Source organism: Erythrolamprus reginae, chromosome 6, assembly GCF_031021105.1.
Source record: "Erythrolamprus reginae isolate rEryReg1 chromosome 6, rEryReg1.hap1, whole genome shotgun sequence".
Lineage (NCBI taxonomy): Eukaryota > Metazoa > Chordata > Lepidosauria > Squamata > Dipsadidae > Erythrolamprus > Erythrolamprus reginae.
The window spans coordinates 11,333,263-11,355,909 of NC_091955.1; the positions used below are offsets into that span (position 1 = coordinate 11,333,263).

Consider the following 22,647-nt stretch of genomic DNA (forward strand, 5'->3'; position numbering starts at 1 on the left):
TTAGTGGGGGGGCAGGATAGAAAGACCCCGTGTGAAATAACGTGATCGTCTCTCATTTTGCAGGTACATGTATTTCACCAATCTCCAAGAAAGATCTCCCCCTAAGATTGAAAGGGCGGCATTAGACGGAACGGAACGGGAGGTCCTCTTTTCCAGCGGGCTGAGTAAACCTGTTGCTTTGGCTGTTGATAGCAACTTGGGGAAGTTGTTCTGGGCAGACTCTGACCTGCGGAGAATCGAGAGCAGCGATCTGTCTGGTAGGATAAAAGGGAGTTTTGTTGTTGTTTTTGCTTTCAATTAATACCCTTCTTCGAAAAATCAAACCGTGTTGCAAACTGTTTGTTACAAAAGTTGTGCTTCCACAATATTTCTTTTATACTTTCACTTGCAATGCAACGCTTTCAGGTTTGAGCCATTGTTTTATTGTCCTAATCTAAGAAACCAAATTCAAAACGCTAGATCTAATATATGCAGCCTAGCATTGTTTTCACCATTATTATGGTGTAATTGCAGGTTTTCCATGGATGATTCCTAGTGATCTGAGTTACAACCTGTGTGTTAAAGTGGTGTGCACTGCCTAGTACAGAGAAAATAGCGAGCGGTTATGGGCCTTCTAAGGCATACCCATATTTCTCCAGCACTCCGCGGACTGCATTGGCTGCCGATTAGTTTCCAGACGCAATTCAAAGTGTTGGTTATGACCTATAAAGCCCCACATGGCATCGGACCAGATTACCTCCAGGACCGCCTTCTGCTGCACGAATCCCAGCAACCGGTTATGTCTCAGAGTCGGCCTTCTCCAGGTCCCGTCAACTAGACAATGTTGTTTGGCAGGACCTAGGGGAAGAGCCTTCTCTGTGGGGGCCCGGCCCTCTGGAATCAGCTCCCTCCGGAGATGTGCACTGCCCCCACCCTCCTCACCTTCCGTAAAAGCTTAAAGACCTATTTATGCCGCCAGGCTTATGGCCATTAGACCCTGGCCAACGAGTATAGTATGTTTTGCTGTGTTAATGGTAATGAATGATTTTTAAATCTTATTAAAGTTTTTAGTATAATAATTGGATTTTTAGATATGTGTATGGTATGTTGTGGTTAGCTCTGGCCCAACTCCTGCCCCAAGCAATGTGGAGGTGGATGTGGGGGAGACATCCACATGCCACAGGCCTGTTTTGCTTCTAGTAGAATCTGTCTTCTCTGACCAAGGAAGCGTGATTGACAGGAAGAGGGGAGTTTGGCAGACAGCCCAGCAGGAGATCAATCATCTGTATCATCCCTGGATTCTGAACAAGAATTAATGACACATCCACACATGCGTAGAGTGATGCATAGGAGACAACAACTGAAGGATTATTACAAGAGAAAATGAGGCCATCTGTGGTTGGGTGGGGCTGCTGTAATTAGTGCTACAGATAAAAGTGCAGCCTGGTGTTTTAGCCTCATGGCAGTTTATCTGATTCATTGTTTCGTCAAGATCGTGGTTTTTGTGCTGTTCAGGATTGTGTGTGTGTCTCTGGACTTTAGAATTGGACTCAATTTCCCAGTTATTGGGTGAGCAATTGGATTGCATTTAACCTGTGCCTTGTGTGTACCAGAAAATCCCTTTGACATTTAAAAAGGGAGCTGTTTCTGTTTTTCTGTATAGTGGGGGGTCAGAGGTCGACCTCTAGGTTGCTCCCTTGTGGGTTGCTCAGGGGTCGGTCCTCTCCCCCCCTTGCTATTTAATATCTACATGAAACCGCTGGATGAGATCATCCAAGGGCATGGGGTGAGGTATAATCAATACGCCGATGATACCCAGCTATACATCTCCACCCCATGTCCAGTCAACGAAGCAGTGGAAGTGATGTGCCGGTGCCTGGAGACTGTTGGGGCCTGAATGGGTGTCAACAAACTCAAACTCAACCCAGACAAGACGGAGTGGCTGTGGGTCGCTGTGGGTCTTGCCTACCAAGAAGGACAATTAAATCTGTCCGTCCATTACCCTGGGGGGAGAACTATTGACCCCCTCAGAGAGGGTCCGCAACTTGGGCGTCCTCCTCGAGCCATAGCTGACATTGGAACATCATCTTTCGGCTGTGGCAAGGGGGGCGTTTGCCCAGGTTCGCCTGGTGTACCAGTTGCGGCCCTATTTGGACAGGGAGTCACTGCTCATAGTCACTCATGCCCTCATCACCTCGAGGTTCGATTACTGCAACATTCTCTGCATGGGGCTACCTTTGAAAAGTGTTCGGAAACTTCAGATCGTGCAGAATGCGGCCGCGAGAGCCGTCATGGGGCTTCCTAGATTCACCCACGTTTCTGCAACACTCCGCGGCCTGCACTGGCTGCCGATCAGTTTCCGGTCACAATTCAAAGTGTTGGCAATGACCTTTAAAGCCCTACATGGCATTGGGCCAGAATACCTCCGGAACCGCCTTCTACTGCACGAATCCCAGCGGCCGATAAGGTCCCACAGAGTTGGCCTTCTCCGGGTCCCGTCGACCAAACAATGTCGTTTGGCGGGCCCCAGGGGAAGAGCCTTATCTGTGGCGGCCCCGGCCCTCTGGAATCAACTCCCCCCAGAGATTAGAACGGCCCCCACACTCCATGTCTTTCGCAAATTACTCAAGCCCCACCTTTGTCGCCAGGCATGGGGGAGTTAGGATATTCCTTCCCCTAGGCCTATACAAGTTATGTATGGTATGTTTGTGTGTATGTTTGGTTTTTATAATAAGGGTTTTTAGTTGTTTTATTAAATTGGATTGTTACATGTTGTTTTTTATCATTGTTGTTAGCCGCCCCGAGTCTGCAGAGAGGGGCGGCATACAAATCCAATAAATAAATAAAATAAATAAATAAATAAATAAGTGTGGGAAATTTATTTATTTATTTATTTATTATTTATATTTGTATGCCGCCCCTCTCCGCGAACTCGGGGCGGCTCACAACAAGGCATAACAAATCGTAACAAATCCAAATAAATTAAATATTTAAAAAAGTTTAAAAAGAACCCCAATATACTAACTAGCACACACACAAGCATACCATACATAAATTGTACATGCCCGGGGGAGATGTTTCAGTTCCCCCATGCCTGACGGCAAAGGTGGGTTTTAAGAAGTTTACGGAAGGCAGGGAGAGTAGGGGCTGTTCTAATCTCCGGGGGGAGTTGGTTCCAGAGAGTCAGGGCCGCCACAGAGAAGGCTCTTCCCCTGGGGCCCACCAACCGACATTGTTTAGTTGACGGGACCCGGAGAAGGCCCACTCTGTGGGACCTAATCGGTCGCTGGGATTCTTGCGGCAGGAGGCGGTCTCGGAGATATTCTGGTCCGATGCCATGAAGGGCTTTAAAGGTCATAACCAACACTTTGAATTGTGACCGGAAATTGATCGGCAACCAATGCAGACTGCGGAGTGATGGCAAAACATGGGCATACCTAGGTAAGCCCATGACTGCTCTCGCAGCTGCATTGAAATGATCATATGTCACTGTCTTCAGTGCCCTTGTACCTTTGAACAGTCCCTAAATGAACTGTTGTAAGTCAGGGACTACCTTTCCCTACAGATTTACCACAAGAGCATTTTTACTAAGCCTCTTGCTCTCCCCCCGTTTGCCATAGAACAGGGGTCCCAAACCACCGGGCCGCGGACCAGTACCCGGGCCGCGGGACTTGTTGCACCGGTCCGTGGAGTCAGCAGCTGCCGGCCCTCATGCCGCCACCCCCCTCCCTCCAGCGCTTCGCCTCCCGCCGGGCAAGAGGCCTCGGGAGGCAGGTTCTGCCGGCCACAGGACGATGGATGGGGCGGGAAGGACCGAGAGGATCAAGCATCTTTTGGCTTCTGCCGCGGGGCGCTTTTGCGTTTTTGGCTGGGGGGAGGCAGGAGGGCCAGCCTGACCCCCTCTCTCCAGCGCTTAGCTCCCGCTGGGCAAGAAGGCTTGGGAGGCAGGTTCTGCCGGCCACAGGACGATGGCGGGAAAGAGGGGCGGGGAGGACCAGCACCCCCATGCTTAATCCCGCCCCCAACCACGCCCCTTTCCGCCCCCACTGGGCCATAGAAAAATTGTCTTGCTGAAACTGGTCCCTGGTGGAAAAAACGTTGGGGACCACTGCCATAGAACACATTTGCAAGTCATAATTGGGGTTTTCAGGAAGATTTATTCCGTGGTTAGAAAATTACTTCTTGCGGTTTGGTTGGATGAGACTTAGAGAACATTAGAGCTCTGTTGGTGGGAAGAGCTGGAACCTTTGGTTTTCTTTTTAAAAAAAATAAAACCTCCCGCGTTCATCAATGCCTGTCGAGGAAGGTGAGATGTCCTTTTCAATGAGATGAGTCAGAATTACATACGTGGCTCCAGTGAATCTTCAAAAGCCTCCAATTCTACTCAGAATAGGAGATTGTTGTTGCTAGTTGCAAAGTCCTATCTGACCCATTGCGACCCCATGGAATATGTTCCTCCAAGCCTTCCTGTCCTCTGCTATCCCCCAAAGTCCAGGTAGTCCTCTTTTAACGTCATGGAAGATATGCATTGCATCTTGTGATTAGATGGCCCATCAATGCAATGCCTGTTGTGCAAATTATATTGTCTTTTTGCTGAAATGGCAATCAATTCAATTCAATTTATTAGATTTGTATGCCGCCCCTCTCCGAAGACTCGGGGCGGCTCACAACAATAATAAAAACAGTATAACAATGGAACAAATCTAATAATAAAATTATATTTAAAAAACCCAACAATTTAAAAACCATACGGCACATACATACCAAACATAAAATATAAGAAAGCCTGGGGGAGATGTCTTAATTGCCCCATGCCTGGCGATATAGGTGGGTCTTGAGTAACTTGCGAAAGACAAGGAGGGTGGGGGCCGTTCTAATCTCCGGGGGGGAGTTGATTCCAGAGGGCTGGGGCCGCCACTTAGAAGACTCTTCCCCTGGGGCCCGACAAACGACATTGTTTGGTCGACGGGACCCGGAGAAGGCCAATGATCGAAACATTTAAATATGTTAAAGGGTTAAATAAGATTCAGGAGGGAAGTGTTTTTAATAGGAAAGTGAACACAAGAACAAGGGGACACAATCTGAAGTTAGTTGGGAGAAAGATCAAAAGCAACGTGAGAAAATATTATTTCACTGAAAGAGTAGTAGATCCTTGGAACAAACTTCCAGCAGACGTGGTTGGTAAATCCACAGTAACTGAATTTAAACATGCCTGGGATAAACATATATCCATTCTAAGATAAAATACAGGAAATAGTATAAGGGCAGACTAGATGGACCATGAGGTCTTTTTCTGCCGTCAGTCTTCTATGTTTCTATGTAACTCTGTGGGACCTTAGTGGCTGCTGGGATTCATGCAGTAGAAGGTGGTTCCGGAGGTATTCTGGTCCAATGCCATGTAGGGCTTTAAAGGTCATTACCAACACTCCAGAGATGTTGCATTATTAGAGGAGGAGACAAATCTTTCGTAACCTTTTGTTTCCAAACATAAACTTAGAGTGTTTGAAATGTGTTTACAGCCGTTGTGCATTTTATTGGGCTCATTCAGCATTATGGTTTAGGCATCTCACATTAAGACGCAGTCATAGCATATGCGAAGTTACAAAACATTTTGCTTTTGGTTCCGTTTCCTCCACTTCACCTTTTTTTTTTTTTTACACCATTTTCAAGGTGCAAATCGGATAGTGCTAGAGGATTCCAACATACTGCAGCCTATCGGCCTGACCGTGTTTGAAAAATGGCTTTACTGGATCGATCGCCATCAGCAGATGATTGAGAAAATCGACATGACTCGCCAAGAAGGACGTACAAAGGTTCAGGCCCGAATTGCTCAGCTGAGCGACATCCATGCCGTTAAAGAACTCAACATGCAGGAATACCGTAAGTCGGGGGCATCACACTTGATTTCATTGAGGGCCACATCAGGGGTGTGTTTGACCTCAGAGGGATGGGCGTGGCCACGGTGGGCGTGACCAGCTCCATGCCACTCAGGTTGGGGCACCTATGATGGCCAAGTGCTAAGGCAGGACTTTTTTGAGTCCACCTCTTATTTTATTATTTATTATTTATTTATTTTATTAATGAATTATTTATTTATTCATTTATTCATTCATTTATTATTTAATTAATTATTTTATTTTATTTATTTATTTGATTGATTGATTGATTGATTGATTGGATTTGTATGCCGCCCCTCTCCGAAGACTCGGGGCGGCTAACAGCAATAATAAGACAGCATATAACAATAATCCAATGCTAAAAACAATTAAAAAACCCATTATAATAAAAACCAAACATACATACAGACATACCATGCATAAAATTGTAAAGGCCTAGGGGGAAAGAGTATCTCAATTCCCCCATGCACTCTTAAGACAGTGATGGCGAACCTTTTTTCCCTTGGGTGCCGAAAGAGTGTGTGCATACACACACTATTGTGCATGCACAAGTGCCCACACCCATAATTCAATGCCTTGGGAGGGCAAAAACAGCTTCCCCCACCCAAGTGCCGCCTCTATGTTGGTGGAGGCTGGTAATGGCCTGTTTCCCAACATCCATTAGGCTTGTGTTTCGTCCTCCCTAGGCTCCAAAGGCTTCCCTGGGGAGAGGGTAAAAACGCCCGGAGGCTCTCTGGAAGTCAAAACTCCTCTCCCAGAGCCTCTAAAAACATAAGAACATAAGAAGAGCCATGCTGAATCAGGCCAAAGCCCATTGAGTCCAGCATTCTGTGTGCCCACCTATTGTACATGGGCATCTTGAGCAGAAAGAGAAGGCAAGACCCTCCTTTTCCCTTGACCCCCAACAAATGGTACCTAAGGGAATCCTGCTGGCCTCCACCAACATAGAGGCGGCACTTGGACATCTGTTTCAAGTCTCTGTGTGAGCCAAAAATCAGCTGGCCGGGACGCATATGCACATTGGAGCTGAACTAGGGCAATGTCTTGTGTGCCAACAGATATGGCTCCGTGTGCCACCTGTGGCACCCATTTATTTATTTATTAGATTTTTATGCCGCCCTTCTCCTTAGACTCAGGGCGGCTTACAACATGTTAGCAATAGCACTTTTTAACAGAGCCAGCCTATTGCCCCCACAATCCGGGTCCTCATTTTACCCACCTCGGAAGGATGGAAGGCTGAGTCAACCTTGAGCCGGTGATGAGATTTGAACCGCTGACCTGCAGATCTACAGTCAGCTTCAGTGGCCTGCAGTACAGCACTCTACTTGCTGCGCCACCCCATGCCATAAAGCTTGTTGCTTTATTTATTGATAGATAGATAGATAGATAGATAGATAGATAGATAGATAGATAGATAGATAGATAGGTACATAGGTACATAGGTACATAGATAGATAGATACATAGATAGATAGAAAGCCAGATAGCCAGCCTATTGCCCCCACAATCCGGGTCCTCATTTTACCCACCTCGGAAGGATGGAAGGCTGAGTCAACCTTGAGCCGGCGATGAGATTTGAACCGCTGACCTGCAGATCTACAGTCAGCTTCAGTGGCCTGCAGTACAGCACTCTACTTGCTGCGCCACCCCATGCAATAAAGCTTGTTGCTTTATTTATTGATAGATAGATAGATAGATAGATAGATAGATAGATAGATAGATAGATAGGTACATAGGTACATAGATACATAGATACATAGATAGATAGAAAGATACATAGATAGATAGATACACAGATACATAAATAGATAGATACATAGATAGATAAATAGATACATAGATAGATAGATACATAGATAGATACATAGATAGATACATAGATAGATGCATAGATAGATGCATAGATAGATGCATAGATAGATACATAGATAGATACATAGATAGATACATAGATAGATACATAGATAGATGCATAGATAGATGCATAGATAGATGCATAGATAGATGCATAGATAGATAGATACATAGATAGATAGATTCTAACTTGAGATCGTTCCCAGAAATGTCATCATGCAAAGATAGCTTCACATTTATATTCCAAGATATTGAAAAGAAGTTTTGGTGCTAAAGTTTGCCCTTGACGTTAGTCCTTTTTGCTTACATCATTTCTACTTTTCCAAATAATTACTGATAATGGAGAGGTGACTGATCTTCATGAAGATTTTGAGCCCCTCCTAGGAGGCAGTCTGAAATCTATAGTTCTCTAATTTTTTTTAAAAAAGCAAACGGGTGTTTGAGATATAAAATACCATCTGCAGATGCCCTTCGTCTTTCAGAACAGCACCCCTGTTCCCAAGATAACGGTGGCTGCTCTCACATCTGTATTATAAAAAGTGATGGAACTACACGTTGCTCCTGTCCCATGCATCTGGTCCTGCTTGAAGATGAACTTTCCTGCGGAGGTAAGACTTTTTTTAAAAAAAAATCTTTTTAATCTTCATTTAGGTGGGGCGGCTCCGTAGCTTAGTGATACTGGAGATGGTCTCAGCACCGATAGTTCAAGGGCAAGTACTGCATGGCAGGAGGAGCTGCTGTCACTCACCTCACCCACCTAACAGATGTCGAAAACATCTGTGCAGGTTAATAGATGCGTACCACTTTGGTGGGGACATGAGCTGGTGCTCTGTGCAGGCAGGCAAATTCATGATGGCTCTGAACCTTCCTGGTTGCAATGCCCGATTGCGAGGCAGCTCTACGGAGGGTTAGGAAGCCTTGGTGATGCTGCAGGAAGAGCCACTTCTCTCGCCCTCCCGTGGCAAACTTTGGCAAGCGCGCAAGCGGGTCCCATAAGAGGAGCTGGTACCTTGGCAAGTCTAAGTATACTGCTCAAAAAAATAAAGGGAACACTCAAAAGAACACATCCTAGATCTGAATGAATGAAATATTCTCGTTGAATACTTTGTTCTGTGCAAAGTTGAATGGGCACAAGAGCATGTGAAATTGATTTTGAATCAGTGTTGTTTCCTAAGTGGACAGTTTGATTTCACAGAAGTTTAATTTACTTGGAGATAGCGCTGGTGAGACCACATTTGGAAGACTGTGTTCAGTTCTGGAGACCTCACCTACAAAAAGATATTGACAAAATTGAACGGGTCCAAAGACGGGCTGCAAGAATGGTGGAAGGTCTTAAGCATAAAACGTATCAGGAAAGACTTAATGAACTCAATCTGTATAGTCTGGAGGACAGAAGGAAAAGGGGGGACATGATTGAAACATTTAAATATGTGAAAGGGTTAAATAAGGTTCAGGAGGGAAGTGTTTTCAATATGAAAGTAAACGCAAAAACAAGGGGGCACAATCTGAGGTTAGTTGGGGGAAAGATCAAAAGCAACATGAGAAAATATTATTTTACTGAAAGAGTAGTAGATCCTTGGAACAAACTTCCAGCAGACGTGGTTGGTAAATCCACAGTAACTGAATTTAAACATGCCTGGGATAAACATATATCCATTGTAAGATAAAATACAGGAAATAGTATAAGGGCAGACTAGATGGACCATGAGGTCTTTTTCTGCCGTCAGTCTTCTATGTTTCTATGATATATTGTATTGTTTAAGTGTTCCATTTATTTTTTTTGAGCAGTGTACTATTCTGCAATAGCACTGTGGTCTCCTTGCTACTGTAACAAGGCCATATATTAATAGCAATAGCAATTAAGACTTACTGTGTTTTTCGGAGTGTAAGACGCCCCTTAGTTTTGGGGGAGAAAAATTGGGAAAGAAAATCTGCCCACCAGGTATTCATCTGGTTAGCGTCTTTAGTCTGGTCAGCTTCAACACATTATTTTATCCCCTGGTTAGGGCTTTTAAAAAACCTTGTAGGGAGAGAGTATGAAAGAGCTTGCAAGCCAGTGAGAGAGCTGGGAACATCATTAGCACCTGGAAAGAAACATTAAATAAAAAACCTGCAAAGACATAGGGCTTGGAAAACATTCTTCGCAGGGAGTAACAATGAAAGAGCTTGCAAGCTGGTAAGAGCTGGGAACATTATTAGCATCTGGTTAGAGCTGGAAAGAAACTTATTCAGAACAAGTTAGAGCAATGGAAAACAACCCTGCAAAGACTTAGGGCGTGGAAAACATTCTTCGCAGAGAGTAACAATGAAAGAGCTTGCAAGCTGGTGAGAACTGGGAACATTGTTAGCATCTGGTTAGGGTTGGAAAGAAACTTATTCAGAACAAGGTAGAGCAATGAAGAAAAAAACCCTGCAAAGACTTAGGGCGTGGAAAACATTCTTCGCAGAGAGTAACAATGAAAGAGCTTGCAAGCTGGTAAGAACTGGGAACATTGTTAGCATCTGGTTAGGGTTGGAAAGAAACTTATTCAGAACAAGGTAGAGCAATGAAGAAAAAAACCCTGCAAAGACTTAAGGCTTGGAAAACATTCTTTGCAGAGAAAAACAATGAAAGAGCCTGCAAGGTGAGAGCTGGCAAGATCATTAGCGGCTAGTTAGGTCTTGGGGGGGGGGATTACCCCTACATTCAGAGTATAAGACACACCCAAATGATCAGCCTCTTTTAAGGAGGAAAAAGGTGCATCTTATACTCCGAAAAATACGATATATACCACTTCATGGTGACTTAGTGCTTTCTCTAAGCGGTTTGCAGAGTCAGCATATTGCTTTGACTCAGCCTTCCAACAAGGCAATATACAGTAGTACCTCTAGATACGAGCTGCTCCACATGCGAATATTCCAAGTTACGAGCCACGACGGGAGCGAAATTTCTGTTCGACACCCGAGCTCAAATTCAGGATACGAGCCGAGCTTCCACTAGGTGGCGCAAGAATCTCCTTGCTTCTGGTTATCTCGGCGGGGGGAAAACAAAGTCTAAAGGCATTCGTTCGAGATGCGAGTTGATCGACATACGAGCTCGGTTCTGGAACGAATTAAACTCGTATCTAGAGGTACTACTGTACTGACTTTTAAAACTGCTTAGAGAGGACTATAAAGCACTGTGAAGCGGTATATAAGGCGAAGTGCAGGGGTGAAATCCAATAGGTTCTGGAGAACCGGTCGCAGAAATTTTGAGGAGTTCAGAGAACCGGCAAATACCACCTCTGGCTGGCCCTGCCACGCCCACCAAGCCAAACCCACAGAACCGGTAGTAAAAAAAAAATGGATTTCACTACCGGCTAAGCACTATTGCTAATTCTACATTGATGTAAAACTATGGTTCCTAGAGTCATTGGTCATGGGCAGGGAGAGTTCAATCAATGCAATCAAATTTCCAGATAGGTAATTCCAGATAGAAACATAGAAACATAGAAGTCTGACGGCAGAAAAAGACCTCATGGTCCATCTAGTCTGCCCTTATACTATTTCCTGTATTTTATCTTAGGATGGATATATGTTTATCCCAGGCATGTTTAAATTCAGTTACTGTGGATTTATCTACCACGTCTGCTGGACGTTTGTTCCAAGGATCTACTACTCTTTCAGTAAAATAATATTTTCTCATGTTGCTTTTGATCTTTCCCCCAGCTAACTTCAGATTGTGTCCCCTTGTTCTTGTGTTCACATTCCTATTAAAAACACTTCCCTCCTGGACCTTATTTAACCCTTTGACATATTTAAATGTTTCAATCACGTCCCCCCTTTTCCTTCTGTCCTCCAGACTATACAGATTGAGTTCATGAAGTCTTTCCTGATACGTTTTGTGCTTAAGACCTTCCACCATTCTTGTAGCCCGTCTTTGGACCCGTTCAATTTTGTCAATATCTTTTTGTAGGTGAGGTCTCCAGAACTGAACACAGTATTCCAAATGTGGTCTCACCAGCGCTCTATATAAGGGGATCACAATCTCCCTCTTCCTGCTTGTTATACCTCTAGCTATGCAGCCAAGCATCCTACTTGCTTTCCCTACCGCCTGACTGCAGAGATACTTTTGTCACTCTATTCAGACAACTGCTTCCCTTATCCTTTTTGTTGCATCTGAAAATAGAGGTGTGTGGTTTTCTTTTCCCCCCCTTCCTCTCCTCAACAGAGCCTCCAACTTGTTCCCCGCAACAGTTCACCTGTTACACGGGGGAGATCGACTGCATCCCTGTGGCCTGGCGCTGCGACGGGTTCACGGAGTGTGAAGACGCCAGCGATGAGAAGAACTGCCCCTTGTGCTCCGATGCCCAGTTCCAGTGCGAGAGCGGTCAGTGCATTGATGCCAGCCTGCAGTGCAACGGGGAACCAAATTGCCAGGATAACTCCGACGAAAAGAAGTGTGAAGGTATTGCAGTGTTCCTGAGCAAAGTAGGGATTGTTATAGGCAGTCTTCAAGCTACAATCCCCCTCCAGCCCCAAACTCCCATGGCTAAGCAAGGCAGCCATGATGTCCCTTTTGCCCCCTGTTGTACGACCTTAGTTGCCACTGTTGTTAAGTGGATCACAAGTGTGTTGAATGAATAACACGAATTGCGTAATTTGATTGGGATAACTTGAAACAAAAATAGTTATCTCTCGGGAGTATGTACCTTTCATTGTATACTCCCTGGGGAATTTTTTAAAAAAAAATAATTTTATTAAATATATACATTTAAAAAACCATTACAAAGTAGACAATTTAACATAATACATAATATAAAAGGGAAAGGAATGGATAGATAGATAGATAGATAGATAGATAGATAGATAGATAGATAGATAGATAGTGAGAGAAGAATCTATAGAATCTAGGCATCTAAATGTTTATATGATATATATATCATGTGGTCTTTTAGCTTTTATTCTCATGGTCTGGGGAATTTTTTTAACAGATAGATAGATAGATAGATAGATAGATAGATAGATAGATAGATAGATAGATAGATAGATAGATAGATAGATAGATTTTTATTGGCCAAGTGTGATTGGACACACAAGGAATTTGTCTTGGTGCATATGCTCTCAGCATACTTAAAATAAAATATACATTTGTCAAGAATGAATGGTAAAGTCAATTTTTTTTATCTTAAACAGCAAACTGCAAAATTTAAAATAAGGCATACAATAAAGACAACAATCCAAAATAAGGAATGGGGGTTTTTTTCAGTCTAAAACGTTCACCAATACAGTTACTTGTCTTATGTTTTTATGTTGAATACCTAACTTGTAAAATTTTAAATATTTTTCTCTTCCCTTAATGATGGATTTGCTTTGTGTCCGCCAGTGCTTTGTTTAACTGACCAGTTCCGGTGTGCGAGTGGCCAGTGCATTGGGAAGAACAAGAAATGTGATCACAGCCTAGATTGTAATGACAATTCAGATGAACAGGGCTGCTGTAAGTTATACCCATATTGTGGGGTGTGGGTTTTTTTAAAGGTTTTCTTCTTTGTTTTGCTTCATTGCCTTTTCTTTCGTTTTAAGCTGCAAGGTATCCGAATTAATTAGCAGCATGCAAAAATAACTAAATAATAAAATTTGCTTTGGTGAATGGCAGGCTTAGCCCTTCACTTTCTTTTTTTTTTTAATATCTTTATTGCAAATAAATGGGGGAAGGGAAGAAGAATGTTTCTTGTCGGAAGGAAACCGTTTTGATCTGCATGTATAATAATATTTAGGATCCTTTTTAGTCTATTGGCAATGATTGTAGTAAAAATTTTATAATCTGAATTTAATAGCGATATGGGGAGGTATGTCTGTATATGGGACCTATTTTTGACATCCTTTGGGACTAGGGTTATACAGCGTTCCCTCGATTTTCGCGGGGGATGCGTTCCGAGACCGCCCGCGAACGTCGAATTTCCGCGAAGTAGAGTTGCGGAAGTAAATACACTATTTTTGGCTATGAACAATATCACAAGCCTTCCCTTAACCCTTTAAACCCCTAAATTACAATTTCACATTCCCTTAGCACCCATTTAGATTATTACTCACCATGTTTCTTTATTAAAGTTTATTTAAAAAAATATTTATTAAAGGCAGACGGAAGTTTGGCGATGACATATGACGTCATCGGGCGGGAAAACCTGTGGTATAGGGGAAAAAACCATAACATATTTTTTAATTAATATTTTTGAAAAACTGGTATAGACTTTTCGCGAAGTTTGAACCCGCGAAAATCGAGGGAACACTGTATATGCCTCGTTCTGTGTATCAGGAATTTTGGCTTCTTCTAAGACTTCAGTGAATCATTTAAGGAGTATAGGGTTCAAATTTTCTGAAGTTTGTTTATACAGTTCTGCAGGGATACCATCTGGGCCTTTTTTGATTAGCAATTGCGTTGTTTATTTCAAGAGCCGTTATCTTTTTGTTCAAAATTTCTTGATGTTCTTCCTTTATTTTAATTTGATTTGAATGTTGTAGTAATTCTACAATCGAACATTCAACTATCTCTTCTTTTTTGTATAAGTATAAGCTGCTGTGTGCAACTAAACACGGTTGCATTCGGCTTGATTTGTACTGCAATTTGTACAAATTATCTAATTTGGGCAATGACACACCTGCAAGAAAATAACCAAGTGGGTTGGGGGGGGGAGAGAACACCAAGGACCCCTCAGTTTGATTTGTTCCGTGCAGTTTTGCTTTGATTCGTGTATCGTGTGTGAAGATGCTCAGCTTGAGTAAAATTCAGTTTTTGTGTCAAGTAGCAAAACAGTGAAACAGGTCAGGTTTTTTCATGATATTTTCCTCAATATAATTGGGCAGATTTCGGAACACATTAGAATAGAAATTAGAATACATTAGAATAGAAATGATAGGGGTAGGGTAGGGTAGGGTAGATAGGATAGCAATAGCACTTACATCTCACTTCACACAGTGACCTACAGCCCTGTCTAAGCAGTTTGCAGAGTCGGCCTATCTGGGTCCTCATTTTACCGACTTCGGAAGGATGGAAGGCTGACTCAACCTTGAGCCCGTCAGGATTGAACTCTATGCTGTGGGCAGAGTTAGCCTGCAGTGAGAAACATAGAAACATAGAAGGCAGAAAAAGACCTCATGGTCCATCTAGTCTGCCCTTATACTATTTTCTGTATTTTTATCTTAGGATGGATATATGTTTATCCCAGGCAGGTTTAAATTCAGTTACTGTGGATTTATCTACCACGTCTGCTGGAAGTTTGTTCCAAGGATCTACTACTCTTTCAGTAAAATAATATTTTCTCATGTTGCCTTTGATCATTCCCCCAACTAACTTCAGATTGTGTCCCCTTGTTCTTGTGTTCACTTTCCTATTAAAAACACTTCCCTCCTGGACCTTATTTAACCCTTTGACATATTTAAACGTTTCGATCATGTCCCCCCTTTTCCTTCTGTCCTCCAGACTATACAGGTTGAGTTCATGGAGTCTTTCCTGATACGTTTTATGCTTAAGACCTTCCACCATTTTTGTAACCCGTCTTTGGACCCGTTCAATTTTGTCAATATCTTTTTGTAGGTGAGGTCTCCAGAACTGAACACAGTATTATTCCAAATGTGGTCTCACCAGCACTCTATATAGCGGGATCACAATCTCCCTCTTCCTGCTTGTTATACCTCTAGCTATGCAGCCAAGCATCCTACTAGCTTTCCCTACCACCTGACTGCACTGCTCACCCATTTTGAGACTGTCAGAAATCACTACCCCTAAATCCTTCTCTTCTGAAGTTTTTTCTAACACAGAACTGCCAATACGTAGTGGTTAGAATGCAGAGATAGCCTGCATTCTAACCACTACGCCACCACAAACAGAATATAGGATAGAATATGGAATGGAGTGGAATGGTAATAGAATAGAATAGAATAGAATAGAATACTACTATACTAATACACTATATTGTACTAATGCTATACTATACTATTACTAAACTCATACTATGCTAATGCTACACTATTCATAGAAACATAGAAACATAGAAGTCTGACGGCAGAAAAAGACCTCATGGTCCATCTAGTCTGCCCTTATACTATTTTCTGTATTTTATCTTAGGATGGATATATGTTTATCCCAGGCGTGTTTAAATTCAGTTACTGTGGATTTACCAACCACGTCTGCTGGAAGTTTGTTCCAAGGATCTACTACTCTTTCAGTAAAATAATATTTTCTCATGTTGCTTTTGATCTTTTTCCCAACTAACTTCATTCTGTGCTCTGCTATACTTTATTTTTTCCCCGGTGCATAAACTCTTTGTGTACATACAAAATGAAAAAAATAATAACAATCATATTAATGATGCCCCTTAGAGGAGATAGTAGAAAAGATGAGAAGGGTAATAGTTATAGCTATAGTAATGGGTAAGTAGACATAAGGCGTTAAGGAATAGAGAAGCTCTACAGAGCTGTAGTCTTTTATTTAAGTTTGATAAAGTTTTTCCTTCCTTCTAGACACAACCGAAGAGCCCGCCCCACCCGCCACCAATACAATAGGCTCCATCGTTGGTGTGATCCTTACGGTCTTTGTCGTTGGCGCCATGTACTTCGTTTGTCAGAGGGTGCTGTGCCCGCGCATGAAAGGAGATGGAGAAACAATGACCAATGACTACGTTGTCCATGGACCGTCTTCTGTGCCTCTGGGTTACGTGCCTCACCCAAGCTCCCTTTCCGGATCTCTTCCAGGTCAGATTTATACAGGCAGTCCTCGACTTATAACAATTCACTTAGTGACCGTTCAAAGTTGCAACAGCACTGGAAAAAAAGGGACTTTAGGTCCATTTTTCCCACACAGAGGGCCTCCAGGAAGCGTTTTGTTACTTAAGAAAATGCCCAGTGTAGGCTGGAAATCTTGTTTTATAAAAAAGCTACAGATTTGTGGTTTGCATTTGGGAAGGCGAAGGTGTCACATCCATCACGTCTCTTAAGATTCATTTATGCCACCAGGCTTGGGGCGAATTGACCCTAGCCTCCTGGCTGACGAATGTTATGTATGGTTGTTGTTTGAATGGGTAGGATTGATTCTTAATATACAGCGATACCTCTACCTACATACGCCTCTACTTACGAACTTTTCTAGATAAGAACCAGGTGTTCAAGATTTTTTTGCCTCTTCTCAAGAACCATTTTCCAATTACAAACCTGAGCCTCCGAAACTGTAACCGGAAAAGGCAGGGAGAAGCCTCTGTGGGGCCTCTCTAGGAATCTCTGGGAGGAAACAGGGCCGGAAAAGGCAGAGAGAAGCCGCTGTGGGGCCTCTCTAGGAATCTACAAGGAGGAAACAGAGCTGGAAAAGGCAGGCAGAAGCCTCTCTGGGGTTCTCTAGGAATCTCCTGGGAGGAAACAGAGCCGGAAAAGGCAGAAAGAAGTCTCTGTGGGGCTTCTCTAGGAATTTCCTGGGAGGAAACAGAGCCGGAAAAGGCAGGGAGAAGCCTCTGTGGGGCCTCTCTAGGAATCTCCTGGGAGGAAACAGGGCCGGAAAAGGCAGGCAGAAGCCTCTGCGGGGCCTCTCTAGGAATCTCCTGGGAGAAAACAGGGCCTCTACCCTCCCTGTGGTTTCCCATCCCACGCATTATTTGCTTTTACATTGATTCCTATGGGGAAAATTGCTTCTTCTTACAAACTTTTCTACTTAAGAAACCTGGTCGCGGAACGAATTAAGTTCGTAAGTAGAGGTGCCACTGTAGTTATCAATTTTAGAGTAGTTTATTTAGTTTTAATTAATTGGATTAATGTATTGTATTTTATTGTTCTTTCTATATGTTGTAAGTCGTGCCAAGTCCTCAGAGAGTGGCGGCATATAAATCGAATGAATGAATGAATGAATGAATGAATGAATAAATATCTTCCTTAGTATGTAAAATTAGGGGAGAAGGCACACAGATTTCTTCAGACACATCTTTTTTTTGGGTCTCAACTTCTTTCTTTCCCCAGAATGCCTCCATCGGTCCTGGGAAATAAATCTTCGAAATGGCCTCTGCGTCATTGTGATCATAATGTAAACAGGACTTCCTGCTCTAAACTAGGTTGGACCAGGGATAGGCAAAGTTGGCTCTTCTATGACTTGTGGACTTCAACTCCCAGACTTCCTGAGCCAATCATGCTAGCTCAGGAATCCTGGGAGTTGTTGTTGTTGTTCTTATTCTTATTATTATTATTATTATTTATTTATTTATTTATTTATTTATTTATTCTTTGTCCAATATACAATACATATGAAAGAGAATAGACATTAAGTAATATATATAAAGATAGAAAGTAAGAAAGAAGAGAAGTAGAAGGAATGGAGAGAAAATATATGATATATGAGATAAGGAAAGACAATTGGACAGGGGACGAAAGGCACACCAGTGCACTTATGTACGCCCCTTACTGGCCTCTTAGGAACCTGGAGAGGTCAATCGTGGAGAGTCTTAGGGAGAAATGTTGGGGGCTGGAGGCTGACACCACTGAGTCCGGCAATGTGTTTCACGCTTCGACAACTCGATTGTTAAAGTCATATTTTTTACAGTCAAGTTTGGAGCGGTTAATATTAAGTTTGAATCTGTTGCGTGCTCTTGTGTTGTTGCTGTTGATGCTGAAGTAGTCGCTGACCGGAAGGACGTTGCAGCATATGATCTTGTGGGCAATACTTAAATCGTGTTTTAGGCGACGCAGTTCTAAGCTTTCAAGATCCAGGATAGTTAGTCTATTTTCGTAGGGTATTCTGTTTCGAGTGGAAGAGTGAAGGGCTCTTCTGGTGAAATACCATTTATTATTATTATTAATTAGATTTGTATGCCGCCCCTCTCCGGAGACTTGGGGCGGCTCACAGCAGTGATAAAACAATATACAATAGCAAATCTAATATTAAAGTCCAAAATAACAATTTTACATTAAAAAACCTTAAAAACCCCTTATATAAAAAACATACACACAAACATTCCATACATAAAACTACATAGGCAAGGGGAGATGTCTCAGTTCCCCCATGCCTGACAGCAGAAGTGGGTTTTAAGATGTTTACGAAAGGCAAAGAGGGTGTGGGCAGTCCTAATCTTCGGGGGGAGTTGGCTCCAGAGGATCGGGGTCGCCATAGAGAAGGCTCTTCCCCTGGGTCCCGCCAGCGGACATTGTTTAGTCGACGGGACCCGGAGAAGGCCGCTGGGATTCGTGCGGCAGAAGGCGGTCTCGCAGATATTCTGGTCCGGTGCCACGAAGGGAAGTTGAAGTCCACACCTCATAGAAAAGCCAAGTTCGCCTACCCCTGGGTTGGACGTATGACGCTTCACCAAATATCTTTCCTTCTAAGTCTTTAACTGAATCCCCTGGGTTTCCTTTAGGAATGTCCCGTGGTAAATCGGTGATCAGCTCGCTTAGCATCATGGCAGGAAGCAGCGGCCCACCTTACGACAGGGCTCACGTCACTGGGGCCTCCTCCAGCAGCTCCTCCAGCATCAAAGGAACCTACTTCCCTCCAGTAAGAGACTTTTCTTATCTAAAAATAGCGATTTGCAACACAAAACTGAAGCGACTTGGTAAAGTGGATCTCGGAGCCCTATGAATAACATATGGGAGAAAACGTGAGCTTGAGTTTGCATGAAAAGTTGGGGTTGCCCTATCCCACTTCCCTTCATTGGCTGCATCTTATAACGAAGGGCAGATTCTAATTCTTTACAGTACAGTGTTCCCTCGATTTTCGCGGGGGATGCGTTCCGAGACCGCCCGCGAAAGTCGAATTTCCGCGAAGTAGAGATGCGGAAGTAAATACACCATTTTTGGCTATGGACAGTATCACAAGCCTTCCCTTAACACTTTAAACCCCTAAATTACCATTTCCCATTCCCTTAACAACCATTTACTCACCATTATTACTGGTACTCACCACTGAATAAGACACTTAATGATCCTGATATTTATAAAGATAATTATTTATTAACAATATTTTTTTTTTGTTCTTTATTTGCAAAATTTATTAGTTTGGCGATGACGTATGACATCCTCAGGTGGGAAAAACCGTGGTATAGAAAAAAAACCCGCGAAGTATTTTTTAATTAATATTTTTTGAAAAACCATGGTATAGGCTATTCGCGAAGTTCGAACCCGCGAAAATCGAGGGAACACTGTACCACAGTTTTTCAAAAATATTAATTAAAAAATACTTTGCGGGTTTTTTCCCTATACCATGGTTTTTCCCGGCTGATGACGTCATATGTCATCACCAAACTTTTATCTGCCTTTATTAAATATATTTTTTAATAAACTTTAATAAGTAAACATGGTGAGTAATAATCTAAATGGTGGCTAAGGGAATGGGGAATTGCAATTTAGGGGTTTAAAGTGTTAAGGGAAGGCTTGTGATACTGTTCATAGCCAAAAATAGTGCATTTACTTCCGCATCTCTACTTTGTGGAAATTCGACTTTCGCGGGCGGTCTCGGAACGCATCCCCCGTGAAAAGTGAGGGAACACTGTATATTCTTTCACAAACACTTTCTACTGGTGTTTTTTTAAAATCTCAATTTCTTTCCTTTTTCCCTCTTTCCTTCCTCCTTATTTCCTTCCTTCCTCCCCTCCCTACTTACTTACTTACTTGTTTATTTGTTTATTTATTTATTGGATTTGTATGCCGCCTCTCTCCTCCCTTCCTGTCTATTTCCATCCTCCCTCCCTCCCTCTTTCCTTCCTTCCTATTTCCTTCTTCCCTTATTTCCTGCCTCACTATTTCTTCCCTCTTTCTTTCCTCTCCCCTCCTTCCCACACTATTTCCTTACCTGCTTGCTCACCTGTTCTTCCCAAACCAGGCCGTTGAGCTCTTACGCTCTGCTCCAGCAATTAGCATGACTTTATGTGAATGGGTGTGGTTATATGGTCTTATGACTTGGGTTTTTAGATTAGTTTTATAACTGGGCTTTAGAATTGGTTTTTTTGTATTGCTTTTATTTGTTGTGAGTCACCCTGAGCCTTCGGAAAAGGGTGGCATATAAGGTAAGTAAGTAAGTAAGTACGTACGTACGTACATACATACATACATACATACATACATACATACATACATACATACCACAGATAAATTTTAAATTACAGAAATCCAAGTTTTAAGCAGTTAACAATGAGCAAAGGGCACCAATCAAAAATCTTAGTGGAAATCTAACAACTGTTTTCCTGGCTTCTCAAGTTAGGTCTTACAGAAGGAAGACTAACCTCTTGGTCAGAAAGAAAAACCACTAAAAGGCCTTTTGGTACATTTGCTTAAAATTTCAGACAAAAAGGGAAATCCTTAATCATCTATACGGAAAGGACAGTATGATATTCATTGTTGTGGCATCTACCCTGTTTCCCCGAAAATAAGTCACTCCCAAAAGTAAGACATAGGAGAGGTTTCATAGAATTGCCTAATATAAGGCATTCCCCGAAAGTAAGACATAGGAGACCTTTCGTTTAGCAACATTCCTGAACAGAACATATATAACAGAACATATTATATAGAGCGCTGGGGAGACCCCATTTGGAATACTGTGTTCAGTTCTGGAGACCTCACCTACAAAAAGATATTGACAAAATTGAACGGGTCCAAAGACGGGCTACAAGAATGGTGGAAGGTCTTAAGCATAAAACGTATCAGGAAAGACTGAATGAACTCAATCTGTATAGTCTGGAGGACAGAAGGGAAAGAGGGGACATGATCGAAACATTTAAATATGTCAAAGGGTTAAATAAGGTCCAGGAGGGAAGTGTTTTTAATAGGAAAGTGAACACAAGAACAAGGGGACACAATCTGAAGTTAGTTGGGGGAAAGATCAAAAGCAACATGAGAAAATATTATTTTACTGAAAGAGTAGTAGATCCTTGGAACAAACTTCCAGCAGATGTGGTTGGTAAATCCACAGTAACTGAATTTAAACATGCCTGGGATAAACATATATCCATTGTAAGATAAAATACAGGAAATAGTATAAGGGCAGACTAGATGGACCATGAGGTCTTTTTCTGCCGTCAGTCTTCTATGTTTCTATGTTTCCATAACACTGCTGTCCATAAATTGCATCCCCAAACGCTGCATCAATTAGTTTTAAAACACATCCAATACGCATCCAACATGCGGCCGCGTGTTTGGATGCATTTTTGCTGCAGCAGGATACAGGATACAATTAACTGGAAAAAAATAAGACATCCCCTGAAAGTTAAGACGTAGCACATCTTTGGGAGCAAAAATTAATATAAGACGCTGTCTTATTTTCGGGGAAACACGGTATTGATCATTGTGAAAACTCAATGTGCGGTTGTGGCGATCTGGTGGAGTAATTGAACGGGATCCTGTCTAATCTAAAATGTTTAATTTGATGGAAGATTTTTGGCTCTAGTGAAATTAACTGGACAAAGTTCTCCAATGGCCAGCTTACATTTTATTTATGAAAAATGGGTGCTTCAAAAAGGGAGGGTTAAAAAATGAATAGAATAAATAGAAGTAAAGATCATTTGGGGGATTTAATTTAATGTCATTTGAAGAAAACGTCATTTGAAGAAAGATTTATTATGGGATTTGAGAAGAAACAGGTATAACTGCTGATTATTATTTTTTCAAATTCTCTGTGCAACTATTTCCAACTTTAACATTATTTAAGATGTGTGGATTTCCTCTGTTAATGTACTGGCTAAGGGATTCTGGGAGTTGACACATCTTAAAGAATGCCAAGGTTGAGAGACTCTACAGCAGCGGTCCCCAAACTACACCCCGGGGGCCACATGCGGCCCGCTGAGGCCATTTATCTGGCCCACGGATCTTTTCCAAGGCCGCACTGGAAAAGCAGTGAGAACATCCCCCTCAATCTTATCTCACCCGAGGTAAAGTAAGGCTTGCTGAAAGCCGAGCTGGGCACAACACACACACATACATGCACACACCCGCCTCCCCCT

General features: G+C 42.6%; 1 protein-coding gene across 1 annotated transcript in view; it reads left to right on the forward strand.

Moving 5' to 3' along the window:
• LRP6 (LDL receptor related protein 6) overlaps positions 1–22,647 on the forward strand; it is a 134,193-nt gene that overhangs the window by 106,710 nt on the left and 4,836 nt on the right. The window contains exons 15-21 of the mRNA XM_070755242.1: positions 64–257; positions 5,650–5,859; positions 8,212–8,337; positions 11,919–12,155; positions 13,074–13,184; positions 16,208–16,438; positions 19,075–19,211. Of these exons, the coding sequence (XP_070611343.1) occupies positions 64–257; positions 5,650–5,859; positions 8,212–8,337; positions 11,919–12,155; positions 13,074–13,184; positions 16,208–16,438; positions 19,075–19,211 (1,246 nt within the window). The remainder of the gene's footprint in view (positions 1–63; positions 258–5,649; positions 5,860–8,211; positions 8,338–11,918; positions 12,156–13,073; positions 13,185–16,207; positions 16,439–19,074; positions 19,212–22,647) is intronic.